Source organism: Sus scrofa, chromosome 1 (assembly GCF_000003025.6).
Source record: "Sus scrofa isolate TJ Tabasco breed Duroc chromosome 1, Sscrofa11.1, whole genome shotgun sequence".
Lineage (NCBI taxonomy): Eukaryota > Metazoa > Chordata > Mammalia > Artiodactyla > Suidae > Sus > Sus scrofa.
Genome location: NC_010443.5, coordinates 184,212,615 through 184,237,127, shown reverse-complemented (window position 1 = coordinate 184,237,127; position 24,513 = coordinate 184,212,615). Strand labels below are relative to the sequence as shown.

General features: G+C 39.1%; 1 protein-coding gene and 1 long non-coding RNA gene across 5 annotated transcripts in view; one reads left to right on the top strand and one right to left on the bottom strand.

Annotated features, from left to right (window-relative positions):
• The window catches only part of GCH1 (GTP cyclohydrolase 1), a 62,829-nt gene that overhangs the window by 26,933 nt on the left and 11,383 nt on the right, over positions 1 to 24,513 (top strand). The window contains exons 2-4 of one of the 2 annotated variants that reach the window (XM_021102253.1): positions 9,963 to 10,072; positions 18,772 to 18,827; positions 22,166 to 22,768. In XM_021102253.1, coding sequence (XP_020957912.1) covers positions 9,963 to 10,072; positions 18,772 to 18,827; positions 22,166 to 22,364 — 365 coding nt within the window. In that variant the 3' untranslated portion in view covers positions 22,365 to 22,768. Of the gene's footprint in view, positions 1 to 9,962; positions 10,073 to 18,771; positions 18,828 to 22,165; positions 22,769 to 24,513 lie in introns of those variants that run through there. The other variant, XM_021102249.1, reaches the window with a different exon arrangement.
• The window catches only part of LOC106509117, a 72,271-nt gene continuing 64,465 nt past the window's right edge, over positions 16,708 to 24,513 (bottom strand). For 2 of the 3 annotated variants that reach the window (XR_002346957.1, XR_002346953.1), the window contains 2 exons: positions 22,101 to 22,278; positions 17,536 to 17,576 (listed from right to left, as the gene is read on the bottom strand). This is a non-coding gene — a long non-coding RNA (uncharacterized LOC106509117). Of the gene's footprint in view, positions 16,927 to 17,535; positions 17,577 to 22,100; positions 22,279 to 24,513 lie in introns of those variants that run through there. The other variant, XR_002346956.1, reaches the window with a different exon arrangement.

Below are 24,513 nucleotides of genomic sequence, written 5' to 3'. Positions count from 1 at the left end.
GCAAACTTTTCAAACAGGAGGTAGAGAGCAAACAGTTGTAAAGTCACACTCAGGGCAGAAGCCTTTATTTTAATTGCAGATTGTGATTTAGGGACGTTTCTGAAGGAATTTGCAGCACTGAATGAAGCAGGCTGTGTCCTGCAGAATCCTCCTCTAGTTCCAGTCCTTCTGCACAAAAGTGACTTCAACTGCTTCCCCCCTCCCCCCAGGAATACACCAGCATGTGTATGAACTCTTCAATTTAAAAAAAATCTTTCTTTTTATTAATGAAATGTTACAAATATACAAGAAAAAGTATAAAGAACTAGTTGAGTGAACATTCACTTGATTTTAATAAACCTTTAATAGTTTGCTGTTATTGCTTTTAAAAATACAGATAACGCTCATAGTTATTTCTTTCTGACCATGTTACCCTCCCTCCATAGAGTTAACCACTATCCTGAATATGATCTCTTACTCTCATGCCTATTTTTTTGTTTTTTCTTTTTGGTTGCCCTGCAGCCTATGGAGTTCCCCAGGCAGTGATTAGATCCGAGATGTAGATGTGACCTCCTCTGCAGTTGCAGCAACGCCAGATGCTCAACCCACTGTGCCTGGTGCAGATCAAACCTATATCCCAGCGCTGCAGAGATAGCACCAGTCCTATTGTACAACAGTAGGAACTCCCTCACGCCTGTTTTTATACTTCCAATTATGTGTATGTCCACAAATAACAGTATTGTTTCTACTTCATTTAAGGGGATCATCCTGTTGTCAGTGAAAAAAATCACTGGTCAATCTAACTAAGAAATGGAAAATTTTATTCAAGGGAACTTGAGGATTATCCCCTGAGAGACAGTCTCTCATAGGACTGTTCTGAAGAGGAAAGTGGGGAGGCCAGTACAAATGTGATTTTGACCAAGGTGTGTGTGCAGTCTAGCACACACCTTGGTAGAAGGTTACTTCTGCTTGTGAGGAAGAGATCTCTTAGTTAACGGTTTTAGTGCTTTTCTAAGTAAGATGTAAGAAACTGGGTTCAGAAAATTTTCTCCTGAAGATGTCTAACTATCTGAGGCCAGTTCTGTCAGTCTCCCTGTAGTACAGAGTGCCTCATCGCGATCTTCGCCTTGTGAATTCCTTTTGAAGTCAGCGACTACAGTGGCTGTTCACTGGATTCTTACAGAACTGGATGGTAGGCAACTTTATTTTACAGTTCCTTTCAGTCTTAATTTCAACCAAGCCTATTATGGTCCAAGAAATGGTTCCCACTTATTGCTTCTTCCCATATCTAGAGTTGCGCTAATATCATTGATCTTATAGGATTATATATTTGGTGAATCATTTCAGGTTGGCTAATTATCATCATTATTATGATGATGATTTTTGCTTTTTAGGGCTGCACCTATGGCATAAGGATGTTCCCAGGCTAGGGATCTAATCGGAGCTGTAGCTGCTGGCCTACACCCAGCCGTAGCAATGCCAGATCTGAGCCGTTTCTGTGACCTACACCACAGCTCACAGCAACCCTGGATCCTTAACCCACTGACCGAGGCCGGGGATCAAACCTGCATCCTCATGGATACTAGTCAGATTCGTTTCCACTGAGCCACAACAGGAACTCCTAATCATCATTAATTTTATCTGAGGTTCAGTAACACATTATATAATGCAAGAGACAATAATCTTATAAGATAGGCAGAATACAAGTAATATAGCTTATAACACCAATAAGGGCTTAAATACGTTTTTAAACCAAGAACTTCCATTAGGTTTAGTCCAGTATCTCCCCAGGTCACCAGACCAGTCTTTTCTGCACCAGTCGCTCTCTTTAAGGGAAATAATATGTTGTCATTGTACATAAAGTTCACCAAAGATGTTTGCATGTATAAGGTGAGTGGTGGGTCATCGTGACCCTTTACAGGATTGAGAAAGGAATGTTATCTTCTAAGGAGTTACAAGAGTGGCAGCAGAAGAAGAAACTGATCTTTTTGATTGAGCAGGTATGGTATTTCTGCCATTGGAAGGTCTAATTAATGCATAAAGCAGAAGCATGATTTTTTTAAATTACTCAATGAATTTTATTACATTTATGGTTGTACAACAATCATCACAACTCAATGTTATAGCATTTCCATCCCAAAGCCCAGGCCCATCCCCCCAACCCTGTCTCATTTGGAAACCATAAGCTTTTCAAAGTCTGAGTCAGTATCTGTTCTGCAAAGAAGTTCATTGTCACAATGCTGATTTGAAGGGAGGGAGGAGGCCCAAATGGGCAGAGAAAAAATTTTATGTTTAAATTTTTCTTGTTTTAAAATATGAATTATTTCATCACTGTACATATCTGCTACTGCTTCTGGAGCTTGCTTTTTTCATTGGACATTGTTTCAGGAAGTTATAAATGTAGCTCAGATTCACTCACTTTGACTGATGGGTCCTGTTTTATTGCCTGATTACCCAAACTGGGTAATTGTTCTTCTGCTGCACGTTTAAATTCCTAATTCTTGTTATTGCCAATAATGCTACATAAGAATTCTTATGTTGCTTTGGCCACATGAATTTCTTTGGAGTCTCTTCTATTTTAAGGAAGTAAATTACAGGGTAAAGACTGACATATTAATTGGATAAAATGGAAGATCTCTGTTTAACCCTGGCTCTGTGCACGGCATATAGGATATTGTGTGGAAACTCTAAAGCTTTAAGCTGCAACACTTCTCTCCAAGTGTAGCAGAAATTAGCACACATAACAATGGTACCAGGACATGCAGTGAAGTAAGTACTGTATGCTGGTCAGGGCAGGTGTGATGTTAGAGGGTTTGGGCCAGTGATACAGATCCACTAAAGCCGTTCTCTTTGTTAGCCCCTTGAGTTGATTTAGTTCCAGCCAAAGCAAAGAGATCTCACTCTCTGCATCTTATTCTCTTTTAATTCTAAAATCAGTAGGCAGGAGTTCCCTTGTGGCACAGCAGGCTAAGGACCTGGCATTGTCAGTGCTGTGGCTTGAGTTGCTGGTGTGGCGCGGGTTTGATCCCTGGCCCACGAACTTCCCGCATGCTTCTAGTGGAGCCAAAAACAAAACCAAGTAATTAAAATAAAATAAAATAAGAAAGAAGAATAACACCAGTAGGCAGACCCCGTTCTCTTCTTCCTGTTCCTTAGGATGGACATATGTTCAGCACTCCATCTTCTTCCATTGTCCTTTACTGCTGTCCTCCAGGGAGATGCATTAGCTGTGCAATTCTGACTTCTCAGAGATCTCTAATTTTTGGTGCTGATCACAGAACATCCAGGATAGTATGAATTACTATTACCACTCATGCAAAAGAAACTAATGAGATATATCTAATGAGATATAATTTTCCTTTTGTGTGGAATTTCTCTTAGGGATTTCCTTTTACCCCAGCAGAAACAGGTTGTGATGTGTGAGTAGGAGCATTTTAAAGGTGTAAAGATTTTATGTAGCAGCACAGAACGTGGAACACTTCAAAACAGGTGCTCTTAGAGTGTGGTTCCCAGGCCAGGAGCATTAGCATCTTCTGGCAACTTGTTAGAAATGAAAATTCTCAGGCTCACCCAGACCCCAGACCTCCTAAATCAGAAGCTGTGGGGTTGGGGTCCAGTGATTTGTATTTCTTTCTTTCCTTTTTTTTTTTTTTTTCTTTTTAGGGCTGCACCTGAGGCATATGAATGTTCCCAGACTAGGAGTCGAATCAGGGTTGTAGCTGCTGGCCACAGCCACAGCCACAACAACACGGGGTCCACGTCACGTCTGTGACATACACCATAGCTCATGGCAACGCTGGATCCTTAACCCACTGAGCGATGCCAGGCATCGAACCTGAGTCCTCATGGATACTAGTCGGATTCGTTTCTGCTGAGCCATGACAGGAACGCCCCAGTGATTTGTATTTGAACAAGCCCACTGGGGGAGTCAGAACTCCTGTTTCAGAGAGTGCTTAAGTACGTACTTTGGGTCATTTAGTGGGCCTGCCTTACTGCTCTTTCAGGAAGGGACTAAATACTTGAGGGATGGTAGCCCAGCGGGGTTGTTTGTTGTCATTGCTTAGTCATTAATGATATGAGAAAGGTATACTTCTATACTTTTTGTATGTGGTGTTATTATTGACAAGCCTTTAACTTTTGGAGGAGGCTTTGGTTTCTTTTGTCAGTTATGACCAACAGTGGGAAATAGAATGCCATAAATCCTTGTTTCCAGGGTTACCTCTTTGATGCTGATAACAGGCAGGAAATTAAAACAATCTGTGATAGTGTTTTGTTCTTCTTAGCCACAGATGGTAGCTTTCAGATATGTTGGAGCAAAACATAAATAAATATAGCAGGAAGACTTCATTACTGAAGAAAAATGATTTGGCTAGGTCAAGTTTATAGTCTGAGTCCAGTTTAATGAAATGGGATATAGGCAGCGTATCAGTGTTTCATTACCACACAAAGCACTACGACATATAACAAAGTTTTTTCAAAGATGTCTCACTTCTGTCGTATCCTTTCTGTCTCGTTCTCTTGGTCCTTTATGGGTAAATTTTTTTTAATTAAAAAATTTTTTATTATAGTTGATTTACAATGTATTAATTTCTTCTGTGTGGAAAAGTGATTCAGTTATATATAACAAGTGTGTGCATATATTTGTTTATATTCTTGTCCATTATGGTTTGTCACAGGATATTGAATATTGTTCCCTGTGCTACACAATAGGACCTTATTATTTATCCACTATATAATAGTTTGTCCCTGCTAATCTCAAACTCCCAATCCTTTCCCCCCTACTCCCCTGGCAGCCACAAGTATGTTCTATCTGTGAGTCCACTTCTATTTTGTAGATATGTTGATTTGTAACTTATTTTAGATTTCACATTGACTTTCTTCACTTAGAATGATAATCTCTAGGTCCATGTTGCTTCAAATGGCATTATTCCATTCTTTTTTATTGCTGCATAGTATTCCATTATTTCATTATTTTTTTTGTGTGTATATATATATATACACACACCACATCTTTTATATATATATATGTATATATATATATATACACACCACATCTTGTTTATACATTCATCTGTCAATGGAAATTTAGGTTGTTTCCATGTCTTGGCTGTTGTAAATAGTGTTACTGTGAACATAGTAGTACATGTATCTTTTCCAATTATAGTTTTATTTGGGTATATGCCCAGGAATGGGATTGTTGGATCATATGGCAACTCTATTTTTAGTTTTTTGAGGAACCTCCTTACTGTTTTCTATAGTGGCTAAACCAGTTTTTTCTCCACACCCTTTCCAGCAGTAATCATTTTTATTTGCTTTTTGATTTATTCTTCTAATGTTTCCTTTTGAAGATAAGTGTATATATGTGTGTATGTGTTCATATCTCCTCCTTTTGACTTTTACACAAAGGGTTGCATAATATACCACAGTTTTTTAAAAGTTATCTCTATTAGGTGTAACTTAAATTCAATAAAATTTACTAACTTTATATGTACAGTTTGAATTTTGATAAAAAATTCCTAAATTGTGTAGACACCAATATAGCAAAGGTCTAAATGGCTTTCATCAACCAGAAAAGATTCTTCACATTCTTTTGTAGGCAGTCCTCTCTCCCACCTCTCTGGTCCGTGGTAAACTGCCTGTTTACTTTCTGTCATTATAGTTGCTTTTCCTAGAATCTCACATAGGTGTGTGTGTGTGTGTGTGTGTGACTTCATTCACTTAGTATAATTCTTTTGAAGTTCAACCATGTTAGATATGTATCATTATTTATCCCATTTTATTGCTGAGTAGCGTTCCATTGCTTTTCTAGTTGATGGATATTGTTCTGCTGTGTTTTTTTTAAACTTTTTAAAAATGATTTTTATTTTTTCCATTATAGCTGGTTTACTGTGTTCTGTCAGTTTTCTACTGTACAGGAAAGTGACCCAGTCATACATACATACATTCTTTTTCTCACATTATCCTCCATCATGCTCTATCACAAGTAACTAGATATAGTTCCCAGTGCTCTACAGCAGGATCTCCTTGCTTATCCATTCCAAATGCAATAGTTTGCGTCTGTTAACCCCAGATTCCCAGTCCATCCCACTCCCTCCCCCTTCCCCTTGGCAATCACACATCTGTTCTCCAAGTCCATGAGTTTTTCTGTGAAAAGTTTCATTTGTGCCATATATTAGATTCCAGATATAAGTGATATCAAATGGTATTTGTCTTTCTCTTTCTGACTTACTTCACTCAGTATGAGAGTCTCTAGTTCCATCCATGTTGCAGCAAATGGCATTATTTTGTTCTTTTTCTGGCTGAGTAGAATTCCATTTTGTATATATACCACATCTTCTTAATCCATTCGTCTGTCGATGGACGTTTAGGTTGTTTCCATGTCCTGGCTATTGTGAATAGTGCTGTAATGAACATACGAGTACATGTATCTTTTTCAAGGAAAGTTTTGTCTGGATATACGCCCGAGAGTGGGATTGCTGGGTCATATGGTAGTTCTATATTTATTTTTCTGAGGTACCTCCATACTGTTTTCCATAGTGGTTGTCCAGTTTACATTCTCACCAACAGGGTAGGAGGGTTCCCTTTTCTCCACACCCCCTCCAGCATTTGTTACTTGTGGACTTATTAATGATGGCCATTCTGACTGGTGTGAGGTAGTATCTCATAGTAGTTTTGATTTGCATTTCTCTAATAATCAGTGATGTTGAGCATTTTTTCATGTGCCTGTTGGCCATCTGTATATATCTTCTTTGGAAAAATGTCTATTCAAGTCTTTTGCCCATTTTTCAATTGGGTTGTTGGTTTTTTTGCTGTTGAGTTGTATAAGCTGTATATTTTAGAGATTTAGCCCTTGTCAGTTGCATCATTTGAAACTATTTTCTCCCATTCCATTTAACTTTTTATTTTGAAATAATTTGAAACTTACAGAATACTGACAAAGGTAGTATAAAGAGTTTATATATACCTTTTCCTCAGCTTCCTCTAATGCTAATGTCTCACAAGGCCATGGTACAATCATTAATACTTAAGAAATTAATATTGGTACAGTACTATAAACAACAGGCTTTATTCAGATTTTTGTTTTCCCATTGCATTTAGTTGTCATGTTTCTTTAGTTTCTTCTAATGTGGATAGTTCCTCAGTCTTTCCATGTCTTTTACAAAAGTGTACTTGTTTAGTCATTTTGTAGAATGTTTCTCAAATTTGTCTGGTGATTAAATTGCAGTTATAGATTTTGTGGAAATATACTACTGGGATGATGTACCCTTCTCATTGTCTTATGTCAGGAGCTACATGATATCAATATATTTCATTTTTGGTAAAGTTGACAGTAATCACTTGGCTTAAAGCAGTGTCTGCCAGGTTTCTCCATAATAAAGTAACTGCTTTTCCTTTTCTGTAGTCTCTTTCTCAGAAGCAAATTATTGCTTTTTAAATTCTAATGTATATCAATGTGCGTGGGACACATAGGTAGCAAGTCTCTTAATCTTTTTTTTTGTTTTTTGCTTTTTGTCTTTTTAAGGTTTCACCTGTGGCATATATCCCAGGTTAGGGGTTGAATCAGAGCTACAGTTGCCGGCCTGCACTACAGCTCATGGCAACCCCAGATCTTTAACCCACTGAGCGAGGCCAGGGATGGAATCTGTGTCCTCATGGATGCTAGTCAGATTCGTTTCCACTGAGCCACAAAGGCAAATCCTCAAGTCTCCTTAATTTTAATTATAGTAATAGTAATAATATCATCTACCACTTACTCCCCCTACATTTTTCTAAATGCAAGTGGATGATCTCAGGATACCCCTGTGAAGCAGGCACTTTTTTCATACCTACTTCACAGCTGAGAAGATTGAGGCATAGAAAGCCTTGCCCAAGGTCCAGCAGTTAGTGATGGAGCCACTTGCTAATATAAGCCTAACTCGAGGGCCAGCATTTAACTTGTGCCACATGGTTGTCATCAGAGCTTAGCATGGGGATGCTCTCGTTCTTTGCCAGAGAAAACAAATGAACACTTCCTATATTTGACAATTCCTCTTCTGTTCTTTAAGAAAATTTTTGTTTTTAGTTTCAGATTCCTTATGTGACTGAAGATTTTAGTAAGCTATGTGTGGCAATAACATTACATTAAAACCTTGGAAAATGCCAGGATACTTTGAGGGAGCATTAAGGATCTATTTTTGGACTTTTCTCGAAATATAATTGAAGGTTTGGTCAGAGTAGTCAGAATAGAAAACTCCTTTTGGGAGTTCCTATTGTAGCTCAGAGGATTAAGAACCTAACATAGGAGTTCCCATCGTGGCTCAGTGGAAACAAACCCAACTAGGAACCATGAGGTTGCAGGTTCAATTCCTGGCCTCACCCAGTGGGTTAAGGATCCAGTGTGGCTGTGAGCTGTGGTGTAGGTCGCAGACAAGGCTTGGATCCCACGTTGCTGTGGCTGTGGTGTAGGCCGGCATTTGTAGCTCTGATTAGACTCCTAGCCTGGGAACCTCCATATGCCGTGGGAGCGGCCCTAGAAAAAGACAAAAACAAAAACAAAAACAAAAAAACAAAAGGCAAAAGACAGAAAAAAAAAAATTAAAAAACCCTTAAGAACCTAACATATCTGTGAGGATGCGTGTTTGATTCCTGGACTTGCTCAGTGGGCTAAGAATCTGGTGTTTCTACAGCATAGGTTGCAGATGTGGCTCAGATCCTGAGTTGCTGTGGCTGTGGTGTAGGCTGGCAGCTGTAACTCCAATTTGACCCCTAGCCCAGGAACCTCCATATGCTGAAGGCATACTCTTTATATATTAACAAGAAAGAAGAAAAAAAAATAAAGAAAACTGCTTGTGGCAAAGGGGTATTTACTTAAAAAATGACCCTGAGCCTTCTCCTCCTGGATCTTATCAGCCTCTTTTAACAGGGTTGCAGGGTTTATCTGTGTGTCTAAACCCCGCACATTCACTTTTGTTTACAACATAAGTGACTGCTCTACTACACCATCAAGTGTGTCTCTGAATACACTGATGTTAACTGTGATTAAATGATGACTCAACATCTGTGAGCCTCTCTTCTGGTGGCAACGGAGCCCCTGAAGGTCAGGCTGTGACCTGTGTGGGTGGACGTTTGCACATCTTCCTTGTGACTCACTCAGCAGCCAGCCTTTCTGAGGGGAAATAGCAGTATAAGGGCGGAACCCTTCTCTCTCACCATGCTGTAAAAATTGGGTATCCCCCAATCCTTGAAATCACCCAGCTAGGTGAACGGAATGTATCTGTCTGCCAAACTGTTCAAATATGAGTGCAGTTTTTAAAGAGAGAGTTTCTGTTTCTAAATGTATGTCTGTCCCTGTGTGCCAGAGTCCACAGGTTAAACATGAGACCGTTCATCATCCAAAGCCAACCTGGACAGACAGATACACACAAACTGTAGTTATTCATTTTCTTAGAAAGGGAGGAAGGCAGCTGTTTAGAATATGTCTGATGCTTACATACAGTAACTAGAAAGAGTAGAAAATTTGGGGGATTGATGCAGAGGTCAAGTTTATGGGTATCTGGATGTAGCTTCAGAAGTCAGAGAGCTAAAAATCAGTTTTTTTTTTTTTCCAAATGTGGTTTTCTACACATTTGTTATAAAGTGTTCGGTACAAGAAAATCTATAGAAGTAAGTGAAAACAGCCCTGTTTTATCACCAGAAATATCTCCTCTTTTGCATTGCGTAATTGATCTCCTTTCCTCCCTCCCTGTTTTTCTCTCACTCTCCTATACTGGTAATCCTGCACTTTTTATGTAATACCTTGTCATAAGGACTCTTTCCATCATTAAAAATGCTTGTTATTGGTGGGAGAAAAATAACCAGTTTTAATTTGCATGTCATTAATATTTTAGTTAGGAATAACATCCTTTCTTACATTGACTCAGTTTGTATGTACCTACAGGGTGTTAGCTTTTCTATTCTTCAACTACAAAGTTGGAAATGTTACTAAAGCAAGCCTCTGATTTCAGATGTCCTCAACGACGCTATCTTTGATGAAGATCATGATGAGATGGTGATTGTGAAGGACATCGATATGTTTTCTATGTGTGAACATCATCTAGTTCCATTTATTGGAAAGGTAAGTTTTTCTCTCTTGTTTCCTAAAGATGGTTAAAGCACAGTTTTATTTTATTTTATTTAAATTAATTAATTTATTTTTGTGCTTTTTAGGGCTGCACCCATGGCATATGGAGGTTTCCAGGCTAGGGGTCGTATTGGAGCTGTAGCCAATGGCCTACACCACAACCATAGCAACGCTGGATCCAGCTTGTCTTTGACCTACACCGCAGTGCACAGCAATGCCCCATCCTTAACCCATTGAGCGAGGCCAGGGATCAAACCCCAAACCTCATGGTGACTGGTCAGATTCGTTTCTGCTGAGCCACTACAGGAATTCCCACAATGACAATTTTAAAGTTAGGATTATTATATTTTAAATTGTTATCTGCTATTTCCCAATATCCCAAATATTTAGAATTACACATAACCATTTACTCTTTATCAACCTGACTAATCTAATAACTGGTAGTTAACAAAACAAAAACAAAGTAGCAGAAGGCCCTCAGGGCAAGCATTTCATAGTAAATACCATGTTAATAGGTTAGTAATGAGATTAAAGGCCCTCTTCCCCCCCCCCCCCCGAGGTAGTTGCTGCAGGCTCTGAAAACCTTTGCCCTTTATTTTGACTAAATAATATTTGATCCAGGGTAGACTTTTGTATAATATGACTTGAGCAGTAATGACTGCAGAATTTCTTATGGCAGAGGTTATAGTATTAGTGGATATAATTTATTTCCAACCCTTTCTATATTAGGAAAAAATGAATCTAATGTGAGCTAGAAGTTATCTAGCTTGTTAAAATATCCCTCTGAGAACTTGTGGGTCACCAAGAGTTGTCCTCTTATCTTCTGCCATATCATAATTTTGCTTTATTTTGACTTGTTAATCCCTAACCCATCTTGTCCCCACAGGTAACCAGTATGGATTTGTAAAGTTATAGATTGATTGGCTTTGCTTGTTTTTCAACTACTGTATATAACCAGGTGTGGTATACAGCCTGTACTCTTAGGTGTTTGGCTTCCTTTGTTCCACATTGTAAGAGTTATTGATGTTATTGCCTGTCATTGTAGTTTATTTATTTTCATTGCTATATATAATTCCATTTACAAACATACTACATTTGTGCTGTTTCCTCTTTTTGTTTGTTGTTTTTGGTGGTTTGTTTTGGGTTTTGGAGGCTATTACAAACAATACTGCTACCAGCATTTGTTTTATTTCCTATGTTTATTTTTATTACTTTTTACATTTAAAAATTATAATTGATTTACAATGTTGTGTCCATTTCTGCTGTACAGCAAAGTGACACAGCCATACACATATACATACATTCTTCTTCTCATGTTATCTTCCATCACGTTCTATCCCAAGAGATTGAATGTAGTTCCCTGTGCTAAATAGTAGGACCGCATTGCCTTTCCATTCTAAATGTAATAGTCTGCATCTACTAACCCCAAACTCCCTGTCCATCCCACTCCCTCCCCTCTCCCCCTTGGCAACCACAAATCCATTCTCTATGGCTATGAGTCTGTTTCTGTTTTGTAGATAGGTTCATTTGTGCCATATTTTAGATTCCACATGTAAGTGATATCATTTGGTGTTTGTCTTTCTCTTTCTGACTTACTACTCTTAGTATGAGAATCTCTAGTTCCATCCATGTTGCTGCAAATGGCATTATTTTGTTCTTTTTATGGCTGAGTAGTATTCCATTGTGTATATATACACCACATCTTAATCCATTCATCTGTTGATGGAGATTTAGGTTGTTTCCATGTCTTGGCTACTGTGAATAGTGCTTCTGTGAATATATGGGTGCATGTATCTTTTTGAATTACAGTTTTGTCTGGATAGATACCCAGGAATGGGATTGCTGGGTCATGTGCTAGTTCTATATTTGATTTTCTGAGGAACCTCCACACTGTTTTCCATAGTGGTTGCACCAATTTACATTAGCACCAACAGTGAAGAAGGGTTCCCTTTTCTCTACACCCTCTCCAGCATTTGTTATTTGTGGACTTATTAATGATGGCCATTCTGATTGGTGTAAGGTGGTACCTCATTGTAATTTTGATTTGCATTGCATTTGATTTGCATCTTTTCATGTGCCCATTGGCCATCCATATGTCATCTTTGGAGAAATGTCTATTTGGGTCTGCCCATTTTTTAATTGGGTTGCTTGTTTTTTTGTTGTTAAGTTGTATTAGTTGTTAGTAGATTTTGGAAATTAATCCCTTGTTGGTTGCATCGTTTCCAAAGATTTTGTCCTATTCTGTGGGTTGTCTTTTACTTTATTTTTTTTATGGTTATCTTTGCTGCGCAAAAGCTTTTGAGTTTAATTAAGTCCCATTAGTTTATTTTTGTTTTTATTGTCATTATTGTAGGAAGTGGATCAAACAACATATTGCTGCAATTTGTGTCAAAGAGTATTCTATGTTTTCCTCTAGGAGTTCTATAGTATCTGACCTTATTTTACCAACATTCTTCTGGGGCATAGATGGATGAATTTCTTCTTTTAAAAATTTTTATTTTAATTTTTTAAAAAATGAAGTATAATTGATTTACAATACTGTATTAGATTCAGGTATACAGTAAAGTGATTCAGTTATATTTTTTCAGATTATTTCCCATTATAGATTATTACACAATATTGAATATAGTTCCCTGTGTTATACAGTAAACTCTGTTCCTTATCTATTTTATGTATGGTAGTTTGTATCCTAATTTGTCTCTCTCCCCTTTCCTTTCCCATTTGGTAACCATAAGTTTGTTTTCTATGTCTCTGAGTTTACTGGCTTTGTATATTTCTTTTGCTTTGAGAGGCTGATCTAAGAAAATATTGTGATGATTTATGTTTGAGAATGTTTTGGCTATGTTCTCTTCTGGAGTTTGTCATGTTATGTCATATTTCAGTCTTTTAAAACATTTTGAGTTTTTTCCAAAACTCATGCTACAGCAATGACAACACTGAGTCCTTAACTGCAAGGCCCCCAGGGAACTCCTCCTTTGAGGTTTTTTTGTTTTTTGTTTTTTGTTTTCTTTTTAGGCCTGCACTCGCATCATATGGAGGTTCCCAGGCTAGGGGTTGAATTGGAGCTACAGCTGCTGGCCTACACCACAGCCACAGCAACACAGGATCTGAGCCTCATCTACAACCTACACCACAGCTTATGGCAATGCCGGATCCTTAATCCACTGAGCAAAGTCAGACATCCAACCTCTAACTTCATGGTTCCTAGTTGGATTTCCACTGCGCCAGCCATGACGGAAGCTCCATTGAGTTTATTTTTGTATAAACAAAAATGCCTTCTTGTGAGGGATTGTTCTAATTTCATTGACTTATATGTAGCTGTCCAGCTTTCCCAACACCACTCGTTGAAGAGAATGTCTTTTTTTTTGTTGTTGAATATTCTTTCCTCCTTTGTTGCAGATTAATTGACTGTAGATGTGTGAGTTTATTTCTGGTTTTATTCTTTTCTTTGATCTATATGTCTGCTTCTGTGCTAACCACTCTGTTTGCTTACTGTAGCTTTGTAGTATTATCTGAAGTCTTGTAGGGTGACATCTTCAGCTTTCTTCTTTTTCTTCAGGATTGCTCTGGCACTTCTGGGTCTTAGGGGGTTCCATATAAATTCTAGCATTATTTTTTCCAGTTCTGCAAAAAATGTCATAGGTATTTTGATAGAGATTGCATTAAATCTGTAGATATCTTTGGGTAGTATGGCTTTTTTTTTTTTTCTTTTTTAATGCTTTTTAGGGCTGCAACCACAACATATGGAGGTTCCCAGGTAAGGGGTCAAATTGGAGCTGTAGCTGCCAGCCTACACCGCAGCCACAGCAATGCCAGATCCTAGCCACATCTGCAACCTACACCACAGCTCATGGCAACGCCAGATCCTTAAACCACTAAGTGAGGCCAAGGATCAAACCCACATCCTCATGGATCCTAGTCAGGTTGGTTAACCACTGAGTCACAAAGGGAACTCCTAGTATGGCCATTTTCATGATGTTATTTCTTCCAATCCAAGAAGGTGGAGTATCTTTCCTTTTTTTTTTTTTTTTTTTTTTGGAATCTTCAATTTACTGTATCGGTGTTTTATGTTTTCAGCATATAAATCTTGTACCTCCTTGGTTAAGTTTATTTCTTGGTTTTTTGGTTCATTTTGATATGATTTTTTTTGGCTGCCCCCACAGCATATGAAAGTTCCTGGGCCAGGGACCAAATCTGAGGCATATTCGCAACCTACACTGCAGCTGGCAGCAGTGCCAGATCCTTTTGCTGTTAATTATAATCACTTTTACAAATTTGTTTTTTAAACTATGTGCCAGTTTATTTAAGTCATCTTTAGTCTTTTTATATATCTGCCTTTCCTGTTGTGACTTTCTCTTATAGTTTCTGCTTTTCTATTTAAATACCTTTGAATATTTCTTTTAGGGTAGTGTAGATGTAGAATTGCTAAATTCTTTTAGATTTTGCTTGTCTGAGAAATTCTGTCTCTCCTTTTTTTTTTTTTTTTTTTTTTTTTTGCTTTTAGGGCCATGCCCAAGGCATATGGAAATTCCCAGGCTAGGGGTTGAATTGGAGCTATAGCTGCTGGGCTTCACCACAGCCACAGCAACGGGGGATCTGAGCTGCCTCTGCGACCTATACCACTGTTCATGGCAACGCTGGATTCCCAACCCACTAAGTGAGGCCAGGAATTGATCTGCATCCTCATGGATATTGGTTGGATTCATTTCCACTGTGCCACAATGGGAATGCCATCTTTGCCTCTTTCTAAAGAATATTCTTGCAGGGTAGAGTATCCTAGGTTGCAGGTTTTTCCCTTTTCAGACTTTGAATATATGATGCCACTCCCTTCTGACCTGTAAAGTATCTGCAGAAAAATCAGCTGATAGCCTTATGAGGCTTCCCTTGTATGTGACATTTTCCTTTGCTGCTTTTATAATTCTTTTAACTTTTGCCATTTTAATTATTCTGTATCTTGATGTGGGTTTTTTTGGATTCATCTTATTTGGAGCTCTCTGTGCTTTCTGTACCTGGATATGTTTCCTTCTTTAGGTATCAGAAATTTTCAGCAAAAATTTCTTCACATACATTTGCAGCACATGTGCACTCCAAGAGCAGAGGCCAGGCCTCTCTAGCTCCTTGTGTGTCCAACCAGAAATCCCAGCAAGGGAACTTCCCAGAGCGAGGATCTGCCCCTGTGGGCCCTCCCTCACTCACAGCTGTCTCCCAGGGACACTGGTTCCATTCTCATGCCATCTTTTTTTCTTTTGTTCTACCTGGTTATGTGGAGATATTTTTTGCAGCTTTGATTATATAGGAGATCAACTGTCAGTTTCCAGTTGGTTTTCTGTGCAGATTATTCTACACGTAGATAGATTTTTCTTTTTTTTAAATTTTTTTTAATAGTTATTTCCCCCAAAACAGTTTTTTTTGTACTGTACAGCATGGTGACCCAATTTCACATACATGTATACATTCTTTTTTCTCCCATTATCAGGCTCCGTCATAAGTGACTAGACATAGTTCCCAGTGCTACGCAGCAGAATCTCATTGCTAATCCATTCCAAAGGCAATAGTCTGCATCTATTAACCCCAAACTCCCACTTCTTCCCACTCCCTCCCCCTTTCCCTTGGCAACCACAAGTCTATTCTCCAAGTCCATGAGTTTCTTTTTCATTTGTGCCATATATTAGATTTCAGGTATAAGTGATATCATATGGTGTTTGTCTTTCTGACTGACTTCACTCAATATGAGAGTCTCTAGTTCTATCCATGTTGCTGCAAATGGCATTATTTCATTCTTTTTTATAGCTGAGTAGTATTCCATTGTGTATACATACATTTTCCTAATCCAATCATCTGTCAATGGACATTTGGGTTGTTTCGATGTCCTGGCTATTGTGAATAGAGCTGCAGTGAACATGCAGGTGCATGTGTCTTTTTCAAGGAAAGTTTTGCCCAAATATATGCCCAAGAGTGGGATTGCTGGGTCATATGGTAGTTCAATGTATAGTTTTCTAAGGTACCTCCATACTATTCTCCATAGTGGTTGTACCAGCTTACATTCCCACCAACAGTGCAGGAGGGTTCCCTTTTCTCCACACCCCCTCCAGCATTTGTTATTTGTGGACTTATTAATGATGGCCATTCTGACTGGTGTGAGGTGGTATCTCATGATAGTTTTAATTTGCATTTCTCTAATAATCAGGGATGTTGAGCACTTTTTTCATGTGCTTGTTGGCTATCTGTATATCTTCTTTGGAGAAATGTCTATTCAGGTCTTTTTCCCATTTTTTTCACTGGGTTGTTGGCTTTTTTACTGTTGAATTGTATAAGTTTCTTGTGTGTTCTAGAGATTAAGCCCTTGTCAGTTGCATCATTCAAAACTGTTTTCTCCTATTCTGTAAATTGTCTTTTTGTTTTCTTTTTGGTTTCCTTTGCTGTGCTAAAGCTTGTCAGTTTGATTAGGTCCCATTGGTTTATTTTTGCTCTTATTTCTCCTGCCTTGGGAGACTGACCTGAGAAAATATTCGTAAGGTTATTGTCAGAGAGTGTTTTGCCTATGTTCTCTTCCAGGAGTTTGAAGGTGTCCTGTCTTGTATTTTAAGTCTTTAAAGCCATTTTGAGTTTATTTTTGTGCATGGTGTGAGGGTGTGTTCTAGTTTCATTGATTTATATGCAGCTGTCCAGGTTTCCCAGCAATCCTTGCCAAAAAGAGACTGTCTTTTTCCCGTTTTATGTTCTTGCCTCCTTTGTCAGAGATTGATACATGTAGATGGATTTTGATGTGTGTGGGGGTGGCGAGCCTCACGTCCTCCTACTCTGTCATCTTGATTCTCCTCTCACATGCTTTTCTATTAGGAGTATACCTAGGAGTGGAATTCAGAGACACAAGTGAATTTATTAAACACTGACTTAGGGTTTTGTTTTTTGTTTTTGCTTTTCTTGGACGATGCTTGCAGCTGCTTGATGTGGGACCTCCGTTCCCCGACCAGGGATTGAACCCGGGCTGCAATGGTCAAAGTGGCAGATCCTAACACTAACCCACCAAGGAACTCCCATAAATACTGATTTTGAGTTTTCCAAGTTGGTTGGACCAGTTTACATTTCGCATGCTCTCATGCATCCTAGTTACTTTACATCCTCACCAACGTTTGGCATGTTCTGGTATTTTTTAGTTTAGTGTTCTGATGTGTGTGTAGTGGTGTTGGGGACATGGCTTGGATCGTCGATGTCGGAAAATGAGACACATGAACACAGGGAGATCTTGACAAGCCTCTTTATTTCTGCAGAAGGGCGCGGGTACTCAAAAAGCACACACAAAAAGAAAAGACCCTCCCTATTTATCCCTAATGCAGGTGATGTACCTGTCCCCTTCCCATTGGTCAGGTCAAGGCACACGTTCTTCTCAGTTGGCTAATTTGAAACCAGTTGTTACTGGGAGAAGAGGGAAAAAGGAGAGGGGTTGCAGGAAGGCATTTCAGCCGAAACCGGAGCAAAATGGAGTAACCACGATTTCCTTTGATAGAAAAGATATTCTGTTACTTTCCATAGTGCTATCTCTGTTTAAAGCTTTTTTTTTTATAGAAAATTCTAAAATTTTTATTTTAGAAAATTTCAAACACATGTAAGAACAGGTAGATTAGGTTATAAAAGTTCCATGTTCCCATCAACCAGTTTCAACAGTTAACAGTAAAGGACCAATCTTGTTCTATGTACGTTCCTACTGCATTATTTTGAACTAAATCCTAGATAACATTTTTCTTTCAGCATATTTCTCTAAAAGAAGGTTTTTTTTTTTTTTTTTTTTTTTTTTTTTAAAGAGACTGATTTGGAGTTCCCATCATGGCTCAGCGGTTAACGAACCCGACTAGGAACCATGAGGTTGCGGGTTCAATCCCTGGCCTCCCTCAGTGGGTTCAGGATCCGGCATTACTGTGAGCTGTGGTGTAGGTTGCAGATGCGTCTGATCCTGCGTTGTTATAGCTGTGGCATAGGTTGGAGGCTACAGCTCCGATTCAACCCCTAACCTGGGAACCTCCATATGCCATGGGAGTGGCCCTAGAAAAGACAAAAAAAAAAAAAAAGGCAATAAAAGAGACTGATTTGATTTTCAACCTAAAAAGTTAGAAGTCCTTCAATATATTATTATAATATTATAGACAACATGACTCTTCATTATTAATTATTAATACACATCTCTAAAATACTCTTACATGGAGTTCCCGTCAAGGTGCAGCAGTAACAAACCCGACTAGTATCCATGAGGATGCTGGTTCGATCCCTGGCCTCGCTCAGTGGGTATAAGGATTCGGTGTTGCTGCGACCTGTGGTCTAAGTCACAGACATGGCTCTGATTTGACCCGTAGCCTGCGAACTTCCATATGCTGTGGTGCAGCCCTGAGAAGACCAAAAAACAAACAAAAACAAAATTCTTACTTATCCAGAGTAGCACTATCATAGACAAAATTAACAGTAACTTCACCAGGAAATACCATGGGTATACTTCAAGTTTGTCATTAATAGTCATTCTTAATATATTTTCCCTGTTAAGGCATTTATGTAACTGCTTCATTTTCTATGTCTTAAAGCTTCTAGATGTTTTAAAGTTGTGTTGAATGACATAGTAACTGTACTGTATGACATTTCCTTATTTTGTCCCAGTGAAGTTCCGTGTTTTCACTTAGCTCATGATCTCTGTCTCTTCTCTGAAGGTCCATATCGGTTATCTTCCTAACAAGCAAGTTCTTGGCCTCAGCAAACTTGCTAGGTAAGTATGACAGTGTGGTGAATAAGACAACAGTTTGTAGGACTTGCCTCCACATGGTGAGAATCTCCAGGCTTTATATCTTGACCGATATAGATCTAACTTGGAAGGTACAGTCCAAATTACAGTTGCAGCGACAGTATATATAGGCTTTAAGTCTTTGGTTGGTTTTTCTTACTGTTTTATAATACATGGTCTGAGTAAGATCAGCATGCTTGCTGTGCAAACATGGCTGCAGGCCCAGTCCCTGCCCAGTACCCTCTCTTCTAGCATGGATGCCAATCCTGCATCTTTCTTATATACAAATCCTGGCACTGACCCCTGGCTGGCTCAGATTGTCCATATGTGGAAAGTGTGGAGTGGTTAGTTTTCGTATTACAAAAAGCTTAGCAGACCACATTGGGCCATGGTTTATTGTGTTTTTTTTTTTTTTTTTTTCCTTTGAGTATTTGCTATCTTTATCTTATTTAAATGATTTTTATTTTTTCCATTATAGTTGGTTTAGATTGAGGCCATGGTCTTAACATGAACAAAGCAGTCTTCTCTAGATAACCACATTGCCTAGACCATGGGTAACACTTTAATAGAAATAGATTTGAGAGTAATCTAGTGAGCTCTTGGAAAAAAATAGTGACTTGGGGGTAGAAGGAAATAGTCTCTGGTTATTTCCTTTTCAAGTGAAAGAAAGAGCTCCCAATAATTAAGCTTTTATGAAATAGTACAGAAGAGTTAATTATGAGCATGTGGATTTGTCCTTACACTAATAAGATTAAAACATAAGGAAAAAAAGTAGAACAGTAGGCCAAAGAACTAAGTGTCTGTTACTCAGATAATTTGTAGAAGAAATTTCGATGAAAGGTCTATTAAAAAAAGAAACAAAACAGAAAACTAAGATTTTATCCAGCTGCTTATTCCTTATAAGCAGTAGGAGTACTTAGGGAATGAAAAGTAATAAAGCTGAGTGTCTTAGCAAAACTTCACTGCTCATTTTAATCTCGTATGTGAAGTTTGTTATATGCTTGCCTTTAAATGAATGACCTTTCAGTGCCAGGGAAGTCAAATATCAAACAGTAAAACCTTAAGTAACAAGAAAATGCCAGAAGTGAGTTGGTCTGGTTTAACTCTAGTAGAATTCGAGAGTAAATTTAGTTTGAATAAAAATTCCTTTTGCTGCCGAAGGACAGTATTTGTTTCCTTGCCTTATAACAATTGTGTGAACACAGTTAAGTCTTGACTATAGCATTACAGTGCCTCAGGGAGCCATGGTTCATCTGTGGGGCACCTATTGTGAATGGACACAATGCTTGTTACCGTGGCCACTAGAGAGAAGGACACGGCCACTGCCCTCAAGGAGAGTGGGTTCAGAGGAGCCAGGACAGCTGTGGCCTGGCAGGGTCTCGACCCAGAGGTGGAGGGCTAAGCACAAGAGAAGTTCCTCTAGGTAGATAGTTCATGCATAAACAAAGGCAAATAAGAGGGTAGAAGCAGACGCATAGGGGGGCTGAATGATCCAAGAGGCTTAGGCAGAGGTGACTGGAAGATAGTTAACAAGGGTAGGTAGGCATTAGACTACAAAAAGAGCATTTCTTCCCAATTTCTCTCTGCTGTAAAAGTCACATGTTAGACTTAAATACAAGTGAGTAAAGGGCAAGCTTTTCTTTCCTATTTCCATTCCCCAGAGTTACAGCTAAAGATCTTTCACTATCCTTCTGGACAATTTCAATGCAAACACAAACATGTAGCCTTAAAATTAGCTAAACAAAGCCAAAAGAAGATCATATCCTACAGTCTACACTACCTTCTTTGCTTTTTGCTTTTTAGGGCCGTACCTATGGCATATAGAAGTTCCCAGGCTACGGGTCGAGTTGGAGCTGTAGATGCTGACCTGCGCTCCACCACAGCAAGGCCAGATCTGAGCCACATCTGTGACCTGCACTGGAGCTCGTGGCAACACCAAATCCTTAACCCACTGAGTGAGGCCAGGGATCAAACCCGCATCCTCATGGATACTAGTTGGGTTCATTATCCACCTAGCCACAACAGGAATACCACTTTTTTTTAATTCCTTGAACATCTTTTAGTCTAAAGACTCAAAGTTCCAGAGAGTTCCTGTTGTGGCTCAGCAGAAACGAATCTGACCAGCATACATGAGGACACAGGTTTGATCCCTGGAGTCACACGGTGGGTTAAGGGTCTGGCGTTGCCATGAGCTATGGTGTAGGTTGCAGACTCTCAGATCCAGGTTGCTGTGGCTATGGTATAGGCCATTGGCTACAGCTCTGATTGGACCCCTAGCCTGGGAACCCCCGTATGGTGTGGCCCTAAAAGAAAAAGAAAAAACCCCACAAAAAGTCCAAGTTCCTTTTAATGGCCACATAGTATTTCTTTGTAATTTATTTAACCAGTCTTTGATACAGATAAGTATAGCCAGCAGTTTGAGACTATGGTCAAAAATGGGGGGAAAGCTTTGATGAACACATTTTTAGACATTTTCATACTTTGAGTCTAGAGTAAGCTTTGCTGGGTTAAAGGTAGCTGAATTTTTGATATTATCAAATTGCCCCTCTTTTTTGGAATATACCAATCCATATTCTAATACTAGATAAAAGACCTAGGTTTCTCTAATGATAGATAAAAGGCCTGGGTTTCTCTACCTTTTGCTAACACTGGCAAACACTGAAGACAGTAAAACCCAAACAGGCAAAAAGAGGTACCTAATTGTTTTAATTTGCACTTATTTAATCAAGTGAGGTTGAATTTTTTTCAGCAACCTCCTGCACTTAGTCTTTGCTAGTTTTTCTATTGGGTTGCTAGTTTTTTTGTTAGTGATTTGCATGTGCTCTCTGAATGTTAAAGCAACTAGGTCATGCGCTGCAAATAATTTTTCCAGGCTTGTCATTTGTTTCTTGTTTTTCTATATTAATTTTTCCTGAAGTTTGACACTTATGCAGTCAAACTCATGTTTTGGGGGGTTATTTTTGTGTTAGATCTTTATTTCCTCTGGAATGGCAAGGAGTGAGGAGTCCCTCCACAGCTGCTGTGGGCTCCCTGCCCACTTCCTTCCCAGTATCATGCCACCTTGCTCTCCTTGCCGCCCCTCTCTTTCCGCCTTCATGTTCCTCTTGGATGTGTGAAATTGCTAATTCCTGTCTTCTTATATCTTGGGGTCCCTAAATCTGCTCTCATATCCTGTTATCATGTTCTCTCTCAAGGGTGGATTTGACAACGCTGTCCCTTGCTAGCTCCATAGCTTTGAATAAAGTTTAAGCTTCTTACCTTAGCTGACAAGTCCCACTCGGATCTGGCTCCATTTCTTGCTGTCCTTTTGCTTTTTGCTGTAGCACACTTGAGAATTTGCATCCTGTGTCCACTCTGGCTTGTGAAGTCAAGTTATATGAAGGCACCAAAAATTCAAGATTTGCAAGGGTTAAACTACACCATCCATGGGTTCTTCCTGAAAAGGTACCACCAGATTACTCTCCCAATTGCCGGAGGAGGAAGATGAGACAAAGCATAATGCAAAAGAGACAGACAACCTAGCACAGATGTTTTCGGACTGGCAAGCACGCTATTTAAATAAGATGTCCATTGGGATAAAGCCAGCATCCAACCATGTTCCCCCCTGCCCCTTTTTAAAAAAATAAAAAAGTAAAAATCAAGGCAAAATTTGTCAAAGGGGATAAAATGGGTTTGAGAATGTCTGTATAAGAAAAGTAGTCATGAATCTTTGTCATATGGGTTCAAAATAGAACAGGAACTGCCTAGAGAAACTGACAAACCTGAAAGAAGTAGGAACACTAATTACTTCTGAATTTTTGAGATGGACAAAAAGGATATAGGATATATATAAATCAGAGTAATACAGTTTTGGACAAAGGCAAGCTTAAACTTAAAACTGAACAGGCTGTTTAACAAGAAAACTAGAAATATAAAAATTTTAAAAACCTAGCAGTTTAATGTCATTTTTTTTTTGGACATTCCTTAGAGATGATAGAAAATCATGATGCTAACACTATATGTAAGTTGTGTACAGTCTTTAGTACAGAGTCATACTTTGGAACTAATACCAGCCCTCCCAAACTCTTCCAAAAGATTTAAGAGGGAATGCTTCCAAACTAATTTTTCCAGACATTTCCCTGCTAGCAAACCAGACAAGGCCACTACAAGATGAAAATCCACAAAAATATTAGCAAACTCAATTCAGTAATACATTAAGATAATCATACACTATGCTCAAGTGGGATTTATTCCAAGGATACAAAAATGTTTCAACATCAGCAAACCAATCATTGTGACACACCGCACAAAATGAAGGATAAAAAAAATCACGCGATCTAAATAGATTGTAGAATATCATTTGACAAAACCTGCTATCTATTCATGATAAAAAAAAGTTGAGTATAAAGGCAACATATTTCATTGCTTTGTATAAAGGCTATATGGCAAGCCCACGGCTAACATCTTACCTAACTGTGACAAGCTGAAAGCCTGAAGATCATAAGTTGCCTCTGAGAGAATAAATACTTTTATCTAGGAATGAGAGATTATATAACTAAGAGGATGATTTTAAAACTTTAAATCTTTATGAATATTTAAAAAAAGAAACAGAGATGGAAGGAAATGAATGAAGAATTGGAAAACCTGGATCAAGAGTTCTCTTGTGTGGAGTTCCCGTCGTGGCACAGCAGAAATGAATCCGACTAGGAACCATGAGGTTGCGGGTTGGATCCCTGGCCTTGATCAGTGGGGTTAAGGTTCCGGCATTACCATGAGCTGTGGTGTAGGTTGCAGACATAGCTCGACTCCCAAATTGCTGTGGCTGTGGTGTAGGCCAGCAGCTGTAGCTCCGATGAGACCCCTAGTCTGATAACTTCCATATGCCACAGAGGCAGCCCTAAAAAGCAAAAAAAAAAAAAAAAAAAAAAAAAAAAAAGTTCTCTTGAGGTGCAGTAGGTTAAGGATCTCACATTGTCACTGTAGTAGCTTGGGTTGCTGCTGTAGTGCAGGTTTGATCCTTGGCCCAAGAACTTCCATATGCTATGGGCATAACCCCCCGATCTCAAAAAAAAAAAAAAGAAAAAAGAAGAAAGAAAACCTCAATTCGCTAGTAACCAATAGAAAAAGTGAAGTTAATACTGGGTGTGGGGGAAAGAGGCTGGATTCAATCCAAGCCAGAGTTGCAACAACTCCAGGTCGTTTAACCTATTGCACCAGGCCAGTGATCCAACCTGCACGGTGACCTGAGCTGCTGCAGTTGGATTCTTTTTTTTTTTTTTTTTTTTTTGCCTTTTCTAGGGCCGCTCCCGCGCCATATGGAGGTTCCCAGGCTAGAGGTCGAATTTGAGCTGTAGCCAGCCTACACCAGAGCCACAGCAACATGGGATCCGAGTCGCATCTGCGACCTACACCACAGCTCACGGCAACACCAGATCCTTAACCTACTGAGCAAGGCCAGGGAACGAACCTTGCAACCTCCTGGTTCTTAGTCGGATTTGTTAATCACAGCCACGACAGGAAATCCTTTTTTTTTTTTTTTTTTTAGGGCTGCACCTGCGGCATATGCAAGTTCTAAGGCTAGGGGTCAAACTGGAGCTACAGCTGCCAGCCTACATCACAGCCACAGCAGTGTGGGCTTAGAGCCTCATCTGCAATCTACACTACAGCTCATAGCAACACTGGATCTTAACCC